Source organism: Rhincodon typus, chromosome 4 (genome assembly GCF_021869965.1).
Source record: "Rhincodon typus isolate 14 chromosome 4, sRhiTyp1.1, whole genome shotgun sequence".
Classification (NCBI taxonomy): domain Eukaryota; kingdom Metazoa; phylum Chordata; class Chondrichthyes; order Orectolobiformes; family Rhincodontidae; genus Rhincodon; species Rhincodon typus.
Genome location: NC_063335.1, coordinates 76,299,236 through 76,320,994, shown reverse-complemented (window position 1 = coordinate 76,320,994; position 21,759 = coordinate 76,299,236). Strand labels below are relative to the sequence as shown.

Genomic DNA, 21,759 nt, shown 5'->3' with positions numbered 1-21,759 from the left:
TAGATTGGCCATGGAGAATGCAGGGATAGGGTAAGGGGTGGGTCTGGTTGGGATGTTCTTTGGAGGGCTAGTGTAGAGTTGATGGGCTGAACGGCCTGCTTCACACTGTAGGGATTCTATGATATAACCCAGACCATATATATAAATCTGAGAGGTCCTATTAGTGTACATAGTTTGTTGTTGATAAACACCCAGATATTTTCGAAGAATAAAAAGAATCCAACACCTTATGATAACAGAGAAAACCACAATTAGATCAGTTGTTTAAGTGGTGCATATATGTAAATAAAGGTGTCAAAATGTGTCAAGATTGACTTCAGTTCCAACCTTGACTACCTAGCTTTCTGAAGTATGGTATGGTAGCAAGGGTCGGATGCTAATGATGAACTTTGGAAACTAAACTTTCTTTTCTGACAGAAAACTAAAATCCTACTGGCCTTCGGGGCAAATGGCAGAAAAGCAGTTGTAAATCATTGGGATAAGATTGCTGTCTAGCATTTGCTCAGAGTCTGAATCATATGACCTGCGAGTGAATGAACTTGTTATGTTGACATGGATTGTGATACTGTCAAAGAGAAAACAAGGTATCAGTCTTTCCACAAGCAGTATAATCAGAAGTAGTTTGGTGAAATGGAGGTTTGTCAGTTGGATATTGATGGAATTCTGGGCCTTGTATTTGGAAGAAATATACAAAATATTTGTAAAGGGGTCCTGGCAGAATTTGACAGATTTTGAAAAACATTTGGTCATTCCACAAAAGAGTAATCATGGATTTTAACAGATTTTGTAACAAGTTGACAAAATTCCATTTGCAGATCCCTGGTCATTGGTAATGTTGAAATGATTGATTTTGCTGAGATGTTTTATATGGACAGTAAATGTGTTCCAACTGGTACTAGGTTCTAGAAGAAGAGAAGGATGTTTGATCAAATGTCCGCTGCTTTAAAAAAAAAGCATCCTGGGGAAACAGACATTTCCTTCACGGAATAAATGAGGCATTCCACTTTGACATGGAGAAAACTGCCAGATTTCAAAACATTTCAGATTACACACACAGGCATCAACATACCAGGATGATTAAAAACAGGCAGTCAGTTGATTTGCAGATTGCTCATTCAAGACTTTAATGTATCCCCTTAACAAAATCATCATGTTCCTCATATAATATTAGACAAGAATTAAAGCTATCAAGTTGGGTATCAAGAATTAAAGGTATAAATTGGGTCAATGAGATGAAGAGTGACAGATGGAGTTTAATTTGGATAAATGCAAAGTATTGTATTTTGGTAAAACAAACTAAGGCAAGACTTATACAATTAAAAGTAGGGCCTTGGGTAGTGCTGTAGTACAGAGAGACCTAGGAGCTCAAATACTTAATTCTCTGAAGTTTGCATAACGTATAGATAGAGTGATTAAGAAAGCGTTTAGCATGTTTGCCTTCATTGCTCAGACCTTTGAGTATAGGAGTTGGTACTTTATGTTGAGGTTGTACAGGACATTGGTAAGGCCTCTTCTGGAATATTGTGTCCAGTTCTCCCTGTTAAAGGATATTATTAAGCTGGAGAGAGTTCAAAAGAAGTTTACCAAGATGGTGCCAGGAATAGAGGGTTTCAGTTATAAGGAGAGACTGGATAGGCTGGGACTTTTTTTCACTGGAACATAGGAGGTTGAGAGGTGACATAATAGAAGTCTATAAAATCATAACGGCTATCGAAAAGGTAAATGGCATGTGTCTTTTCCCTAAGGTGAGGTATTTTAAGACTATATTCTTAAGGTGAGAGGAAAAAGATTCAAAAAATACATGAGACACACAGTGTGGTGCATGTGTGGAACGAAGCTCTAGAGAAAGTAGTAGATATGGGCGCAGTTACAATGTTTAAAAGACATTTAGATAAGTACATGAATAAGAAATGTTTGAAGGGTTATGCCAGAGCTGTCAAATTCACAGGACAGTTGCCCAGAATTGATATCTGGGAGACATATATTTCAGGGGAGTTTAATTGTTTAAGGGACAAACAATTTTGGAAGGTGATTTAGAGACCAGAAGTGATCAGCAACTGAAGAAAGAGCTTTCAGTAAAACAAGAGAATGATCCTACGGATGCACAAGTGGAATTAAAGGCTGAAGCTTTAATAGTTTAGACAATGAAATGAAGGACATAAAAGTCTCCAAAAGAACTAAAAGCTGGAAGTCTCCTTGCTCAAGAGGTTTTGATAACTATCAATAAACTTGAGGATCAACCAGAAGCATAAAAGGGGAGTTAGATAGTTTGGCAGATTTTGGTGTTTATTCTGAGGTATCAGAAAAAGGTTAACTAACCTTTCACAAAGGTAGATTTGTACTGAAAAGAATCCTTATAGATGAGGCTTACAATGTAAAAGCTAGATCAGTTGCTATTTTTTTGAAGAATTACTGGGCGACACAGGCGTAATAATGTATTCTCCCACAACAATTGCAAGAAATATTAAAAACATCTTTGAGCATTTTTGACCACATTCATAGGAGTGGAGACCAATCAACATAAAAGGCACATTTCTACAGTGAAATACTTTTCAGTGAGAATTATTCCTGAAACTGTCTGAAGGGGCAGCAGATGCGGAAGAAAAACAGGGAATCTAAATAAATGTGACAGTGGCCTTCACAGCCTTGGCTTTTTTTGGGTGAGATCTGATTTCATGAAAACTGGTTTCATCATATTAAATCCAGATGATGCAATATAGACAAAAATGAAAACTTTCAATAATCTTTGTGTTAACGATTTATTGTCAGGTTATACTGCAGAATTTGGGAAATTTGTTATTAAGGTTGAGGTAGCATTTACATTTGGGAGTCAGACTTAGAGTGGACTTTTAAGTACAATAGACATTAAGCAAAGTAAGTCTGGAATAATGTTACAGCAATAATCCTGGTTGGAACATGTAAATCCTATCCAAGTTAATTGTACAAAATTATCAGTCAGACTGGACTAGATGCTAGCTGTAGTCTTTTGGATTTAAGTACTGCAATGAAATACCCTAAAGTAAGAATGTTATCATTTTCTTTTTGTGTTTTCCATCTGAAAGCAGGCCTGACCCAGAGTGCTGTGATCTCCACTGCTAGCAGGGCAAGGAGACAGGTCCTGAATCAATCCCAGCTGGCATGCAGATCAAAACCTGTGCTGTTTGGACCAATCAATCCACATCAGCCATTCAGCCAACTGATCCAAAAAGTCCACCTGAGAAGTCCAGGTTGTTGTAGCAACATATAGTTTAACGTGCAGCTTGTTGTCATAGAGTTATAGATACTGATGTCAGAGATTCCAATTATTTTCCACCAGTTGGCCAACAACCAATCTCTCCTGCTCTTCCTACCTGCCATTGGTGTAGGTTAAAGAATTTTGCAGAATGATACTCAATAGCTGCATTATGAATACACCTTCCTTACCCATCAGGTCTTGAAATAGGACTAACATGTGGAGCTTCTGGCTCAGCGGTGAAACACAACCCACTGCTGAAATAACTTCAGAGGCCTGTATCCTGTCACCATGTCACCCTTTATTTAAGATAACAAGGTGTAGAGCTGGATGAACACAGCAGGCCAAGCAGCATCATAGGAGCAGGAAGGCTGAAGTTTCGGGCCTAGACCCTTCATCAGAAATGTGCATAATACTTGACAATGATATGGCTTTCTCAGAGTGAACAGAACCACCTGTTTTTAATGTCAGCCAGGGCTCCCTGACTGGACCAGATTAACAGCCCCAATCAGGGAACGCACATTCTATGAGGTCCACCTGGCTGACCTCGTTACAATCACTACCATTGCACCACAAAATATCTACAGAACAGGGCAATTAAAACATTAAGAAAATAAATATAGATAAAGATATTCTTAAGGTTTCATTCTGAAATAATCCAAAGAAAGTAAAAGTGGTCATTTTTAGCAATGCTTTACTAGCAGGTCTCCTAGTGTGCATTCCACTGCAGCTGGTTCCAAAATGTTGCTGACAGTTGAGGATGCAAAAAATGAAAGGGAAGCAAATAACAAAAGGTTCTTAGATGCATTCTGGCTACTAAAACTGGGCTCTTATGGAGGCAGTGGATTTGCATTTCAAATTTATTGAATTTTAAAGAGAGTTCCCATACAATGGGCATACTGAAGATTACATACTGAAATGTAGATAGTCATTTTTTGCGGAATAATGTACACTCTTCAAAAAGTCTGCTGGGAAAGGTTACAAATTGACCTTATTGGCTTGAATCAATTCTACAAAGAAAGGAATTCCTAAAATTAGATTCAATGCAAGATATCAACTGCTGTATTTGTTATGAAAGAAATGCATGTATGAAAACATTGTTAAGAGTCCGAGAGAGTGCCTAGCTGTGAAATGCCTAGTACAGAAAATAGAGGTTTTTGATTTAATTAGTTTTAAATGTTGGCTGTATATTTAAGCTTTACTTCAAGACAGAAAGGAATCTGTTACGTGTACATTGATTTTAATTGTATGTGGGTTGTGGGCATGAAGGGGGTTTTCACTTATATTCCTAGGATGTGCATTTTTGTAAAGGAGTGTTTTTGAAAGCGTGCAAAGATTGGCCTCATTGTATCCTTCACCACCTGGCTTTGTGGATACAAGTTAAAGACTAAAGTTTTGACAAAGATTTGTAGCTCGGGTTGCAGGTGACATTGTTGACTTGCTCACTGAGCTGGCTGGTTTTTGTTCAGATGTTTCGTCACCATGCTAGGTGACATCATCAGTGGAGCCTCCGATGAAACAATGTTATTCTACTCCGCTTGGAATTTATACTGTCCAGTCCTTATGGTGAGTACTGTCACTTCCGGTTTTGATCTGTATGGGTTTATATATGGGGTCCAATTCTATATGTTTGTTGATTGAAGTATGGGTGGAGAACCATGCCTCTGGGAATTCCCATGCGTGTTCACAAGCCCACACCACAATACAACAAACACTTACAAGGATTAAAGACCCCAATGCCATAACATACAGAATGAACATGGTTTACAAAATACCATGCAACTACTGCTGCAAGCATTACATTGGACAGACAGGAAAGAAACTAACCATCAGAATACATGAACATCAGCTAGCAGCAAAACAGCATGACAAACTCTCCTTAATATCTGTAAATTCAGACAATGAAGGCCATCAATTTAACTGGGACAAAGTAACAATAGTATCCCAAGCCAAACATAGACACACACAGGAATTCCTAGAGGCATGGTTCTCCACGCATACTTCAATCAACAAACATATAGAATTGGACTCCAATTACAAACCCATACAGATCAAAACTGGAAATGACAGTACTCACTATAATGGATTGGACAGTACAAATTCCAAGCAGAGTAGAATAACATCACTTCATCGGAGGCTCCACTGATAATGTCACCTAGCATGGTGATGAAACGTCTGACCAAACACAAGCCAGCTTGGTGAGCAAGTCAACAACCTCATAATGTAAAGACACTATTGTTCTTATAGACTGCTGAAGAGAGACAACTGGTAGTTTAACCTGAAGATCACACACCTTGGACGAGGGGATAGGTTGAAAAGGAGAGTCCTTCATCTTATCTCAGCCAGTGCGGGAAGTGAACCCATACTGTTGGCATCACAATCTCAGTTGGCTGGATGGCTGGTTTATAATGCAAAGTGATGCCAACAGCATGGGTTCAATTCCCACACCAGCTAAGGTCACCATGAATGATTCTCCCCTCGCCTGAGACATGCTGACGCTCAAATTAAACCATTACCAATTATCCTGTTCTAATCAGAAAGCTGCTTTCTGGTCTGTTAAGACTATGACAACTTTACCTCTCCCAGAGACAAATGGTCTGAGAAAAGGGTGCAAATGGCCTGATATTTACAGAAATGTGCAATTGAAAGACAGTCATTGAAATCAATATAAATTTACCATTTGCAGCCTAAAATTTTTCAACTGGGGCCCTTTGTGAATGCCAATAAGCCCTGGAAATACCCAGATGAACTAATTAGTATTTAGGCATTGAATGGTAATGCAGAGAAGTGGTGAGAGGGAAGAGTTATTATCAAGAAGCAGTATGTAAAGCAGGACAATCATGTAACCAAGGGTAACTGTAACCCTAATTGTAGGAGAGAATGTCTTTGAAGCCATAAACACTGATATATCAAGCTTGTTTAACCTTAATTTTTCAGCTTTCGGTGATGTGATAAGTGAAGTTTGCCGTGCGGCTGGTGAGTGTTCTCAACAGAAAGACTTCCACTATATCTTCATCACTTTCTGATGATTATAAATTGGGTATTGGAGCTAAATGGTTCTGCTAACATTACAGCTCAGACTGCAACAGATCTGAAGGTACAGAGTACAGAACATGGTGTCAGAATCTACTCTTTTGTTACTTACTACCTGGACGATTTGAAGATCATCTGGTACCACAAGTAAGAGAGAACTTTCTTCTGTATATTTGGCACTAGAAAATTGGAAGCAAAGTAAATTGAAGGTGCTGACTTCTATGTCCAACTCACTAATCCATGTTCCCTAGAAGTGAAACTCATAAAGCCTAGCTCTTTCTTGTGCAGTACTTAATTTTACTGAGAAAGGGTACAGAAGTAAGAAGCTTTGTGCTTCTTATTGGAACTCATTTTATTAGATGTGAGCAAGTTAGAAATGAATCACATCCTAACGTTTAGATTGTTCTAAAATGCCTGTTGTCTTTCTCTAGAGACACAAAGCTTGCATCCACAGACAGGGTAAAGAGTGGTGTTACAGGAGAGCAGCTCTGGCTGCAGATTAATGAACCCACTGAGAAGGATAAAGGCACTTATACTCTTGAACTCTTTGATGGAAAAGCAGGACACAAAAAATCAGTTGAATTATCAGGGGCAGGTAAGAAAAACAGATCAACTTCCAGTATGGTCATTTCAGTATTGTAATAAAGTGTCCCTGTTGATTCACTGTGAGTTCATGCCAACATAGCAGTTGGAGGGGAGGACTTCTGGCAGCAGATCTTGGATAAATATCAGCTCCTCCATGAATGTAGAATATTCCTTATATACCAGATTCAGGAATATCTGTACATTGATGGCAGGTATCTGTACCACTTATCACCTTAATGTATGAACCATGATATAGTGTTAGTTGAGATGAACAACTGGGACTAAAGTGCTTAGTGTCACACTATAATAGCTCTTTCTTTGACTTGAGTTCTTCTGTTAAAGGAAATGTTTCCTTTTTCTGATGTTTGCAAAGTTTTGATGGAAAATGTTTTGTAAATAATCTCAGTGTATTTCTGGTGGACATTTCACATATAGAGATTACGAACATAAAGAATATAATTATCAAATAGATACATGACAAGTCTTAAATTGTTTGGGATTGAGGTCTGCTCAGGAAGCTTCCAATTGCTATGCAAATTGAGTAAGAATGTTCAATATTAACACTATTAAACGTGGAGTTATAAACACTAGTTGTTTCGTATTTACGTCATCTGGGTTAACATTTAGTAATAACACCCACAGAATGTGTTAAAACTACATTGTATATACAGAGAGAAAAAATAAAAGTTGTTTATGATGCGTGAAAATGGTATCTTTAAACATTTTTATTGGATGTTTAATTGCTTATGACAAGCACAGTAAACCACCAGAATTAATGCCACTTGTAGACTGCTGTTAAGATTTAACTATTTGTTGGTTCTCACACACTATATATTGTGTCATTCAAATCAAATTCCTTAGTATGTGAGGCTTATCAGCATATCCAACAACATGAGGAGCATCAGAACGAAGACTAGGCAATTCAGTTATTTGAGTTTGCCCCACCATTTTGTTGACTATATTACTCACTTAGATTCTTCTGTAATGTCTGGCTTTCTGCAGCTCAAGATGGATAAGTCTCTTGTTTTAAGGTCCTTGTTCTGTAATCAACTACACTAAGATATAGTCTTCAATGAGAATGGTGTTTTTTTTTCAGGAAAGCGCTTAAATTGAGATGCCACCGTCTAATTATTTCAGCTTTCTCCTGATCTCTTGGTCATGTGGGCATGAAGTTTATAGTGTAATTTCATGATGAATTATTGCAGCACTATGGAACATCAGTGAACTATCTTCTTTTAGTTATTAAATCTGAGGTGGAATTTGTGAAAAAAAAGAAATTTGACAGCAGCAGCTTTGGTAAGGTAACCATATTTGGGTAGCCTTATAATTTGATGCTAGGGCGTAAAATTGATGTTGCAGATTGACATGCATATTTGCATCAATAAAAATGAATATCAGAGTGCCTTTGACAGGCAAAGTTCGGTATCCAGCAGGAATTGCGATTGTTTTGTTACAATGTTGTAAGTGAACCAATTTGCCACATATTTAGCAACTAACTACTGTCTCTTTTTAAAGTTTTTGATGAAGCCTTTGCAGAATTCCAGAGGCTGAAGTAAGTACACTGATTTTACTAAAAGTTGTTTATATGTAACTTTTACACTTCTTAAAATCTTTCTCCAATCCATTCCAAACATATTGGCGACTTGCTGGATTATGACTCTACATGTGCTGGCTCCCTTCAGCACTTCATTTTTTAGTGTGAGCTTAGGCTCTGATAGACTTGCATGTAAATAGACTTCTTAGAGTTTAAGCTAATATGTAACACAATTTAAAAATATTAAATAGGTTACAGTGTTCCTTTTCTTAATGCATTGAAAATATATCAAAACAACCTTACTGAGATTTTCCATTAAATTTACCTGCAGTACTTACTTTTCCTGTAGGTGGTGACATGATGCTAGTTTTCAGTGCAATTTGACTGACATTAGGAGCACCTCAGCATAGCAGTCTATCAGCAATTTTTATACTTTCTGGATTTCAGAACACAGTTTCACTTAACTGTTTTAGAAGCTATTAAACTATTCCATCAATTCATCTATGTATGAGTATAGCAATGACCACTCTGACGCAGCCATCATCCCAACTTTTCACAAGTGTTCACAGCAACAATGTTATAACTTGTTTACCAGCATCTGATAACCAATGGAGACCACCACCATGAAGCCCTAATAAGCCCACAAAATCCTTTCAGGTCCTGAAGAAATAGCAGGAAACAAATGCACTAGGGTGTAATGTCTGGTCACAACAGGCAGATGCCCTGCTGGACAGGGTAATCAAGCAAGAATGAACTTGCATTTACATAGCACTTTCCACATCCTCAGAACCTCCAAAAGTATTTTATAGGCAATAACTTCTTTGAAAGTGTAATTATAAGGAAATGCAGCGGCCAATATATGCTGCTCTGACAAACGAGATAAATGATATGGCAACTTATTGCTTGAGAAATGAATATTGGCCAGGACACCAGGAGTCTCTTATGCATTTTTCTCAAATAGTACCGTGAGTTTTTTAATACTTTGTTAGAGACTGCACCTCATTGAAGAAGTTGTGCTACTCTTTCAGTTTTGGTGCAGCTTTTCACTGGTGTTGACACAGAAGCAGAAGTCGTACTATGAGGCAGCACTTCTAGTTGTAAGAATCAGAATCACTATTCTGCAAAACATCATTTCCAATGGGCCTACCAACAGTACAAAACAGAAGGTTATATCAATTCTCCGTTACCCCATTCCAGCCCCACTGACTTTTAGCTCTGTTTCAAAGGAGGCTACAATGCCTCTTAGAACTCTTGCATACCAATTTTCAATGTAGATTCAAAATCTGGGGGAAAAACATATTCCTTGACTATTTTAAAAATTTGATTGGCAATGGATGTGCAGTGGGTAGAGATTTAGAGGCATTTGGAACAACTATGTGCAATTCTAAATTTGAATCAAAGAATCCCAACAGTGTGGAAACAGGCCCTTCGGCCCAACAAGTCTACACCGACCCTCAGATCATCTCACCCAGACCCATCCCCCTATAACCCACCCAATCTACACATCCCTGAACACTACAGGCAATTTAGCACGGCCAATCCACCCAGCTTGCACATCTTTGAACTGTGGGAGGAAACCGGAGCACCCGGAGGAAATACATGCAGACATGAGGAGAATGTGCAAACTCCACACCGACAGTTGCCCGAGGGTGGAATCGAACCCGGGTCCCTGGCGCTGTGAGGCAGTAGTGCTAACCACTGAGCCACTATGCTGCCCCAAACAGAAGTTCTATTGCCTGACCGGGAATCGAACCTGGGCCACAGCAGTGAAAGCACCGCATCCTAACCCCAAGACTCACATTAGTCACATTTAATAACTTATTCAGTTCTGAGTCCATCAGGTGACCACGTGCATGTGTTTTCAATAATTGATGTGAGATGGTAGTTTGAATCCGCACATTTTCCAATCTTAGCATCTATAATAATGCCCCATGCCTAGATGAGTGAGTACAACATATGTCAGAGATTGAGCCTTTGACCATCCTGGTCTGTTTCAATAATCTATCACATGAGCATGCAAAACGTCAGACAGGAAAGGATCACTGGTTTACCTAACTTGTTGCATATGATGCCATGCCTATCACTTAAAGACACTCCATAGCCTTCAGGCACAATGTAGCCTCCTGACTGAGGTGAAAATAAACATCAAAAACCCAAGGCCAAATAGGGGAAAGAAAATCTGGAAATGTCATGTTTTTTTTTAGGTGATTCAAATAATTCCAAGAGATTAAAGTAACCACGAGAATGTACCATTTTGAACCTACCTCTTGTATGATGTGATCAGTGTGCTAGACAGCTAGTCACTGGAGAAGAAGTGAACACTATTTTAGTGGTTTATCGTAAATTTTGTATTACAGTAAGTAGATAATAACCATAAGTCAGTTAATCATTTGTAAACAATTAGTCATCTCACAGAAATGTCATTGGTTACCAGTTTACTGTATTTGTCTACTGTTTTAAGATTTGTCTCAGAAGTTTCTGCATTCAGTTAGACACAGGAAGAGATAACACCACGACAATGATTACTTCCCATGTCTCTCTAAATGGATTTCTATTTCTAACAGAAAAATCAAGCAGAAATGTGTGTTTATGGAGTCACAATTATGATGCTATCAAAATATCTTTATAATTATGAATGTGCTTTATATAATTACTTAAATATAGACTAACACATTTTGCCTTATTTTACACTTTTTTTTCCTCATCTTTAATAAATAGACAGGCTGCAATTGCTGAAAAAAGTGAGTATCATGTCCTCAGATATTTTATAAAGAAATCATGAATATTTTTATATATTTAAAATACACTATTAATGAGTGGATTGGTGAGATAACTGATATAGTTGTTCATAAAATTTCAATCTTTAATGTGGGTATAAATTTGAATTTTTTCTATAAAATGCAACAATTTTGCTGAACCATAAAAAGGTACAAAAGGCGGCCAATTTAGCCTTTGAGCTTTTTCCACCAGTAAGCAAGATCAGTTCAATGATATAGCTGCGCTTTGCAATCTCTTTGAGATATCCATGCGGGAATATAAGAATGGATTGCGATTGACTTACCACTCAATATTTCACTGTTTCACATTGGAAAAGCATCTGATTCCCACATGTTATCTCCAAAATGACACAGCAGAGAATGGGAATGATGTTTGTATTTTCCACTGTCTGTTACTGACCATGCTGAGTTGCTATAGTACTCTAAGTAATTTCGTAATTTTAATATTAGCACTTTAAGATGTACCTTTATGTCAGGTCTAAGAGAATTTATTTTTCTTCTGATAGATCGTGCTCGTGTTATCGGAGGTTTGCCTGATGTTGTTACAATTCAAGAAGGAAAGGTAACTAAAGACTGTTGTTTTATTGAAATTAAAAATGCTGTAAATAACAACATCCACAGTGTTTTCCTTTCATTTTAAGGAAGGTCAATGTTGTCAGACTGCTAGCTGGCGATGATGATGTTGTCCTACATCCTTTTATGAACAAAAAAAATTAACAATTTGGTGGCAGCAAGTTTGCATTACATTCTAAAACTTTTATTGTTGTTATTGATCATAGAAGTTATTTAATCTGTTTAGTTTTTTTAGTGATCAACTGAAAACCTTTACAGCTAATTCCAAAAATCTAATCTCTGTTTAAGTGGGTGAAATCACATGCTGGACCAAATAAGACATTTTGAAGTAATTTACTTTTACTTTTTAATGGTTCTTTTTGTAATTGTTAAAGAAAAATATTGTTTCTTATTTCTTTTTAGTCACTTAACCTTACTTGTAATGTCTGGGGAGAACCTGTGCCTACAGTTTCCTGGCTGAAGAATGATAGAGAACTGCTAGGCGATGCTCATCTAATACTGAAATTTGAATCAGGAAAATTTGCTTCCTTCACTATCACCGATGTCAGAACAACAGACTCTGGCAAATACAGCATCCTCGTAAAAAACAAATACGGCACTGAAACGGGCGACTTTACTGTAAGTGTTTTCATCCCTGAGGAAGAAGAAGAACAAATTGAACAGGAAAAAACTGCAAAGAAAAAATAAAGCAATTGTATTGAGAAAGATAGCAGTGAGCAAACAAGCTCAGGCTAACATATTATCAGTGGTGTGTAAGGTTTGATGTGGAGGTTAGTTTATTTTTACTTGAAGAATAAAGGTGAGATTGGAGGAATGATTTTGAAGCAGCAGTTTTTAAAACTTTCATTGGCTGTACTAAACTAGTCACTGAGTGCATCTGAAGCATTGAGTTAGTGAAGTAGACTTCCTATAGATAAGTTGTTAGTCCACTGTTTCCTTTTGTGTCCCTAATTTCAATGTGAACACCAAATGACGTTGATGCTGTAATCAATAAAATCCCGTAGCAATACATGAATAAATGGTGCACATATCTTTCACACTTACCTCCACCTTGTTCCACTGTGTCTTCTTTCAAGGAATGTTCTCACATTTGTTCACCACTTCTTTCTAATTCATTAACTACTATGTTGTATTTAAAGTTACAGTGTTCCTTGCCCAATTCAATTACGTCTGTTATAATGAATATTTCTGCATTGCCACACACATATTGGAGTGAATCTTGCATGGTTCCTAATCAAGGGTACCTCTTTTGTAGGATGATCATGCAACAGGTTCTGTCTCAATTGTTTCCACTCTCTTCCAATTTGATGAGTTGAAGCTTAACGCTGCCATCTTTGATGGGTTCTATGTGATTAGATTTCTAAATTCTTTGGTTTGTTGCCATACAGCTCCAGATTCTGATTTAGTTTCTGGAGACAGCTTAATATATGACTCAATAACTTTAAAAAAATCTAAGAACTTGGGCCATCTAAAAAACATGCATAAATCATAGAAGTATAACTCATGCAAGCCAGAGATTCAAACGTTAAATGATTCCATATTTCAGTAATAGACTAAATATAATGCCAAAAAGAGACACTGTAATTTTAGTTTGTTCAACATGGGAGCAGAAATATGCATAAATTCATATGATTTAACTCTTGTTTGTTTCTGGTAATTCTTTGTGTGTATCGATTTATGCAATGCCACCTATCCTGTCATGGTTTCCTGTAGCAAATGTGGTTTAATCACTCTTCTCTGTTGAGTGTATTCCTTTGGCAAAGTGACGGCTTTGCTTTAAAATTTCAGGAGACACACATTGATGGTTACATTAACTCACTTCTTGATTATTAAACCCATTACTGACAACACTCCTATTACTACAGCAATGATTTGTTCCTGCTAGACTGATGAGTGTGTCCTCCTTGAGAAAATGTTGCTAAACTCATCCTTTATTGATTATGAAATACAAACACCTTGTTAGCATTTTCACATACATTCACTAATATTTCTTTATTGTTCATGGAGGAGTTTTCCATTCATATAATTTTGAATGTGCACTAAGTAATTTTTGACAAGATTTAGCAAATTTATTTTAAAAAAAGACAGTTCTTAACTAGATTTGCATTAATCACACTTTAGCGGAATCATCAGCAAAGGTAACCAATAAACTCCAAAGTAATATTTATAAAACATGCAAGCACCTTGAGAAACGGTCATCGCCTGAAGCCATATTGATGATATCAGAAATGACTTTATTGCATTTAGGTCTGTAAGATGGTGTGTAAAGAAATGTGATTGCATTTGTTGATGGACCTAAGACCAGGGGATACTTTCAAGAATACAATGTTTTCAATGTTTATCCACAATTGCGATTTAGCATAAATAGCCCAAGAATTGTTGGAAAGATACAGACAGTAGACACTGCACACTTTTAGGACAGAATTTAATTATCTCCATCCTCAATTTCTTCAACTCAGCAGCAAAAATGGAAAAAGCAGGTCTACTGTCTTTCTTACTTGCATCCAATTACATTTGGGCCAGGGAAGGTCATGGATAGCCAATTTATGAGCACGTAAGAGTCTTATCTGTCTGGTTCTTACATGCTACAAGTAGTAGAGGGGGTTGTATACCATGTGCTAAGGTCACCAGCCACATCTTGGCAGCCTCCCTGCAGGCTTAGGAGTATTTCACCCAGTCTGGTATCCTGTGTCCCAATCCAAACACCCATCACCACAAACTGGCAATCAGGGTCTACCCTGCCCTGCCCCTATCTGGACCTCCACATTGTCCTCCCTACCTCCACTCATCAGGTGCACCAGCCCCTTTCACTTGTCTTCTAGGGCTTCCAAAATGGCAGCAGCAAAGCGGTTGCCGGCATATTTCCAGCTGGTGAATGGGCACTTTGTTGTGGCCATTAAATTCTACCCTACCCTCACTGACAGGAACTAACTGTAAGCAACACTCTTTTGCAATCATGCACAGAAAATATTAACATGAGCTTTACATAGCAGGAAAATAACTTCAATCCACAGAGAAAGCCCATCAAGAATAAGTTGACATTGGTTAGGCCACTATTGGAATACTCTATGTAATTCTGGTCTCCCTGCTATAGGAATTATGTCGTGAAACTTGTTTCAGAGATAGTAGGAACTGCAGGTGCTGGAGAATCTGAGATATCTCCCCCCTCTCTCCCTATTTATTTCAGAACCCCCTTCCCCTCCCCCATTTCTGAAGAAGGGTCTAGGCCCGAAACATCAGCTTTCCTGCTCCTCTGATGCTGCTTGGCCTGCTGTGTTCATCCAGCGCTACACCTTGTTATCTCTGTAGTGAAACTTGGAAGGGTTTAGAAAAGATTTAGAAAGGATGTTGCCAGGGTTGGAGGTTTTGAGCTATAGGGAGAGGCTGAATAGACTGGGGCTATTTTCTGTGGAGCACCTGAGGGTGCCTTATAGAGGTTTATAAAATTATGAGGGCCATGGATAGGGTAAATAAACAAGATCTTTGGTCCCCAGGGTTGGAGAGTCCAAAACTAGAAGGCATAGGTTTAGGGTGAGAGCAGAAAGATTTAAAAGGGACCTATGGGGCAACTTTATCATGCAGTAGTGGCCCATGTTTGGAATGAGCTGCCACAGGAAGTGGTGGAGGCTGGAACGATTACAACATTTAAAAGGCATTTGGATGGCTATAACAATAGAAAGGGTTTAGAGGGATATGGGCCAAATGCTGGCAAATGGGGCTAGATTTATACAGGATATCTGGTCGGCATGGACAAGTTGAACTGAAGGATCTGATTCCATGCTGTATATCTCTATAACTATGACTCTACTGCGTAAACGTGTCACAAAGGTGAGATACATGATGGGCATGACTTGACCTAGGGCAGCACGTTGACTCAACACTGCTGCCTCACAGTGCCAGGGACTGAGGTTCAATTCTAGCTGTGGCGCTGTGGAGTTTGCATGTTCTCCCCATCTCTGCGCGGTTTTCCATTGGGTACTTTGGTTTTCTCCCTTAGTCCAAAAATGTGCAGGTTAGGTGGATTGGCCATGTTAAAATTGCTGCATTGTGACTAGGGACTGCAGGCTAGGTGGATTAGCCATGGGTGGGCGAGTGGGCCTAGGTGGAATACTCTTTGAAGGATCAGTACAGACTCGAGGGCTGAATAACCTCTATCTGTATTGTCAGGATTCTATGGGTATCAAAAAGTTATTTGGAACAAAAGAAGACTCTCATTGCTAACATTTAAGGCTGTCGGAATTTTACATTTCAAGCATACTAGTCAAGTAATTTATGGTGCTAATAAGCTACTTAACTTCAGAGAACAATTAAAACCTTGGAGGCTCATTACTGAAGTTTGTAAATTGTTCCTAGAGACTGTTAAAAGTTAACATTTTTACATTTTTTGTTTTTATTTATCATTTTATCTCCTTTTTCTATTTCTCTTAATTCAATCATCCTTTGGCTTCCTTTGTGAATCTTTCTTCATCTAATTGGACTCTAATTTACCTTTGTTCCTTCTCCATTATTCATTCTGTTACTTTTTGTTCTTATATTTAATTGTCTAAGGAGATTGATCTTTGGACCTGACGTGAGCTTTCAGATACCCAGCTGTTTATTTGTGCTTCCATTAGTTTGGTTGAAAATCCAATTCACATAGCGCACTGCTCCAACAGTTTCTGGGTTAATATTTATAGATACTTCTTTCAGAGTCTAATCTTAATTTTGTCAGGAAATTTGCATTTTGGAATTAAAGAATGGCACAGAGCTTGCTAAAGGTCACCACGGCCTGCAATGTATTATCCTGTGTGATTACATGCTTCTCATCTCAACATCTACTCAATCGAGATGTGTGAGTGACTCGCCAAATGAGTGAGTTAGGTTCTCCCCCTGGTGGAACAGCAGGATCATGGGTTCTCGGGCTATATTTAAAGACCAGCTGGACCACTTCGCTTGCTGCAAGCTAGGAACTTCTGTTCACTCCCAACACAGTGACCGTACCACAGAAGAAGCAGAAGCACGTTAGTGATGTCTCATTACTGGTGTTACTGGATGGCATAAGGGAAACAGGGGAAGTCCTCTTCCCAGGGATGGCTCCAGGAGGCGCTCTCCACTAAATCCACCAAGACTGGAGCAAGGGTTAGTGCCAATGGACCTCATCAATGCAGCCAGCTGCAATGCTGCAAGAGAATGTATTATTTGCTGCGATCCTCAAGGGTAAGTGGCACCATCTTCTCTTTGCTAGCTTTCACTCACAAGGGCATCACAGTCCACCTACGTCACTGCATAGGTCTTTTAAAGCCTCACCTTCACATGCATAATGTACACTGAGAAGCTCCCAAAGTACCAATCTTTCCTGGCCACTGTGTCTTTGATTCATTGAGTAAAGACAGCTCACTGCCTGGCATTTTCAAGCATTCTTACAGAGTACTCCCATTGCCATCACCTCAATCCTTCTGTTTATTGCATTGTAGGACAAACTCACCCACAAAACTATAAAGATGTTCACTGCTTTTGAGGGGTGGGAATAGAGCTGACCTTGCAAGACCAGGATCATTCCTGTGACCAGGACAGACAGGAATCCAGTAAGTAACATTACGGTCTGCTCTTCTCGATGTGAACAAAGCCCAATGTTCTGCATAAGCTTTTGCGTACGTTAACAACTGATTCTTTTACTTCTCTTCTACAGACAGTAGCAGCACACAGGATTCAGTACAGTGAAGGAGGCTGCAGCCTGAACCCATCAGCACCAGCCAGTGCCTCCCAGGGTGATGCTTGTGAATCTTCAGAGGTTGCACAAGCAAAGCATCTACCTGCATCCTCTACCTCAATAGACATTCTAGCTAGTTTAGACTTCAGGGACACAATCTAGTGAGTGCATCACTGACATATGTCTGCGTTTGACGGTGGAAGAAATGCCTAAACTCTCTGATATTCAGAGGACAACCAGGAATCTGCTGAGCTCTGTGCAGAAGATGGCCCTGTACTGAACCACAAGTGAAGTGGTCAACCTGCAGAGATAGGGAGAGAAGTGGATAACATCAGGCAGCTGTTCCAGAGCCCCTCAGTAGAGTCATAGAGGCCTACAGCACAAATAAAGGCCCTTTGGCCCATCCGGTCTGCACTGGTCAAATAGAAGCACCTAACTAGACTAGAGTTTATTGTCACAGCATCAACGCTGTGGTGGCTGCAGTGTGTAAGCACTTGATTACTTTCGCAGAAAGGTCAGCGATTGCCTTGGAGACCCAGGTCCAGCAGTCCTATATTGTCTGTTTAGCACACTCTGTCTCTACGGTTGCTGAACATGCTCTCAGACCTACACTGCATCACTTTAACCACAGGTTTTTAGCATCTATGAGGTGGTGATGAGGCACCTCAGCCATACTCCAGTGTCTCCTTGAGCAGAAGGAGCACAAGTGGTGCTAAGCAGACAATATTGAGAGGAGGAATGACAGATTAGCACCTCTGAAGGTGCTTCTCAGAAAAGCCCAGAGGTGGCCTGGCCCACCACTAGCAATCCCATTGTCTTTAGCAGCTGAGGCAGAGAATGGTGCTGCTGACCCTGTGTATGAACCCCTCAGTAGCTCAAATTCTCTAGGTTCAGCATTCTGAAAGAATGGCCGCAAAAATTTTCAACGTCACCATAGAATACCAGTCAGCAGACCCTGCATCTCAACTGCAGTTGTTGGGCTTACATTGAGACATAGACGGGGAATAAAAACTTTCCAAAGTTACATCACTAGCATGCATGTTCAATCAGTATATATAAACTGAATGTTTACAAACATATATTCGCTTGCATTGTTTTAGTGTCTGTTGTAGTGAGTTAACCAATTGGAACCAAGAAGGTTCTCTGAAGTGAAAGGTTTGGAGAATCTTTTTCCTTCCAAGGCCGTGTTGTTCTTCAGTCTCGTAACTTTTGTACCACTCATAATCAGCAAAGTGGGTGACTAGAGATTGCTTATCTAATGAAACCACACACAACTGGTAGATTCAGATCGGTATAAACATTTCCCATATTACTTTCAGAGACACTCACTCACGTTAATGATAAGTTTTAGGGGAGGAGCCAGGCCCGGGATATCCAACTGCTGCACCCCTCAGACATATCTTATGGGAGTAATTGAGGAATTTGTCATGTATCTATAATTTGCAAGTGGGGAAGTTTTGTCACCTGTTGAGGTTCTCAAAGCCATATTAGAAAATCTAGGGGTATGAATGGCCATAACACACATGATTTATGTAATTTATAATAATTCTATAATTTGGCAGCCAAATAGAGAGAACAGATCAAAACTTGATGGAACTGTGGGCTGGTATGTCTCTAGGTCTTGATAGATTTCATTCTAGTGTTTTAAAAGAGACTGCAAATAAGGTAGTGGATGCATTGATGTTAATTTTCCAAAATTCTCTTGATTCACAAAAGGTTGCATCAGGCTGTAAAGTAGCAACTATAACCCCTCCAATCAACAAGGGAGGGAGGCAGAAAACAGGAAACTATAGCTTAATTAGCTTGATGCCTGTTCTGAGAGATGTGTTAGAATCAATAATCAAAGTGATCATATCTTTGGAAGTCTCTGCCTCAGAAAGCAATAGAGGCAGAGTAATTAAATAGTTTCAAGGCAGAAGTAGATAGATTCTTGTCAGGCAGGGGAAACAAACCTTATTGGGGTAGATGGGAATGTGGAATTCAAAACATAAACAGATCAGCCACGCTCTTATTGAACGGTAGAGCAGACTTGATGAGCCAAATGGCTACTCCTGCTCCTATTTCATATGTTTGTAGATTACTTGTATTCCACAATTGTGCATCCATTATTGCAGAGACCACTGAAAGGAACTAGTTTTATAAATAATCATGTTATTAAATTTGTTAAGTCACTTCTGTTTCAATAGTTTGTCAGTAGCTAGAATTCATTTGTTGAACCCAGAAAATGTAAGAACTACTGCAACTATATTAATGCAAAGTACTGTAGATACTGGAGATTTGAAATAAAACGCAGAAACTCAGCAGGTCTGGCAGCATCTGTGGAGAGAGAAACAGAGTGAATCGTTCGAACTTATTATGACTCTTCCTCAAAACTGAAGAATGCTAGAAAAGTGATGGGTTTTATGTTGTGGAAAAAGGAGGAAAGAGGAGTAAATGGAACAGATGGCAAAGAAGCCCAAGGCAAAAGGGAGCTGATGGTAGTAGAAAAGGGATATAGGTGAAGAGTAGATGTTAATGGTTGATGTTAATAATAGAGAATAGGTTAACTCTCTTGAGAGCCAACCTTACAATAAACACATGGATGGGCAAGTTATCAAAAGGAGTACATGATTTGAAGTTATTGAACTCAAATGTTGAGTCCTGCAGGCTTTAAAGTGCCAAAGAGGAAAATGAGGTGCTCTTCCTTTAGCTTGTGTTGGATTTTGCTGGAATTCTGCAACAGACCTATGACAGAAATTTTAGCATTAGACCAAGATGTTGCACTGAATAGCAAGAAACTGAAAGCTAAGAATTATTGTTGCAGACCAAGCAGTAGTAGTCTGGAAAGTGGTTAACCAGTCTGTGCAACGTGAAGGAGTGCTGTGCGGGCAGTAAATACAGTAGACTAGACTGACAGAAGTACAAGGAAACTGCTGCTTCACCTGGAAGGTATGCTAGGAAGTAAAGAGGCAAGTGTTATATATTTTGTCATTGCATGGAAGAGCGCCATGAGGCATGAAACACTGTTGAGAGTGAAAGAGGAATGGGTCAGCATATCAATGAGGGAATGGTCCCACAGAATGCTGACAGAGGAGGGGAAGATGTGTTTGGTGGTGGTATTCTGCTGGAGGTGGCAGAAATGGTGGAGGGCATTGTTTTGAATGCAGAAGCAGCTGGAATGGAAAGTGAGGGCAGGCAAAACCCTGCTATGAGAGGGAAAGAGTGCGAGCAGAAGTGCGGGAAATGGACTTCAGGCCCAGTCAAACACAATAGTAAGGGTGAATCCTTGGTTGAGGTTAAAGGAAGACATGTCAGAAGTACCCCTTTGGAAGTGGCATCATCAGAACAGGTACACGGAAACCAATAAAGTGGGAGAATGGAATAGAATCCTTACAAAAGCAGGGTGTGAGGGAGTGTATTCAAGGGAGTCATTGAGTTTATGGTGGGAATCAGTGGACAGCCTGTCCCCAGAAATGGAAACACTGAAGTCAAGAAAGGGAACAGAAGAGTTTGAGATAAACCAGATGAAGGTGAAAGAAGGGTAGAAACTGAAAGCAAAACACAGGAACGTTTCCAATTCCAAATGAGAACAAAAATGTACTCATTGATGCGGAAGAGAACCCAAATTGGACTGAACAAAGAATGTTCCATATACTCCATAAAGAGACATGCAGGTACCCATTGCTACACCTATAAATTGCAGAAAGTGAGACAAGTTGAAGCAGCAGTGAGAAACGAGTTATGTGAGAATCATAACTCTGCTCATATTCTTTGCTAGCTATCCCTCGAATGGTACCAAGCTCCCTCCAGTCATTATGGTCAATGTTTCAAAGAGAGTTTAATTGTCTCTTTGAATGACCTCCTCTGGAAGAGTGGCCATTTGTGAGTTGACAGAACAGGACCTGGCACAGGCAATGATTCTAAACCATGAAGCTACGGTGGTTAGTGCATCAAAGACTTTTGCAGTTTTGCCTGATTGTTAGTGGGCTTACTTTCAGGGAGGTCACTTGCATTTGATCACTGGTTCTCCTATTGAATCTTGTAGATACAGCTGAGTAATTACTGATGTAGTTTTTCTGGTGTTCTTATATCTTGCTGATACACAGTTCAGCTCTTGCTGCAAATGCTAACATTACAAGGTAGTTTTCAACTTTTGCTGCAGGGGTATAAAACTGATGGGATCAGATAGGTCCTTATGAAAAACCCGGTTTGATTTTCCTTTGTTAAAATCAGTAACTAAATTTCAATTCCTCTCAACAGTACAGGAGTTAAAATCCAAAATAAAAAGAGAAAATGCTAGAGAAACTCTGCAGGTCTGGCAGCATCTGTGGAGAGAGAAAGTGAGTTAACGTTTCGA

At 39.2% G+C, this 21,759-nt stretch overlaps 1 protein-coding gene across 1 annotated transcript in view; it reads left to right on the top strand.

The window, feature by feature from the left end:
- Positions 1-12,783, top strand: part of myom1b (myomesin 1b) — a 119,262-nt gene extending 106,479 nt beyond the window's left edge. Inside the window, exons 32-38 of the mRNA XM_048596137.1 lie at positions 6,170-6,208; positions 6,307-6,412; positions 6,697-6,860; positions 8,366-8,402; positions 11,103-11,125; positions 11,668-11,723; positions 12,137-12,783. Of these exons, the coding sequence (XP_048452094.1) occupies positions 6,170-6,208; positions 6,307-6,412; positions 6,697-6,860; positions 8,366-8,402; positions 11,103-11,125; positions 11,668-11,723; positions 12,137-12,421 (710 nt within the window). The 3' untranslated portion in view covers positions 12,422-12,783. The remainder of the gene's footprint in view (positions 1-6,169; positions 6,209-6,306; positions 6,413-6,696; positions 6,861-8,365; positions 8,403-11,102; positions 11,126-11,667; positions 11,724-12,136) is intronic.
- The last annotated feature ends 8,976 nt before the right edge of the window (positions 12,784-21,759 follow it).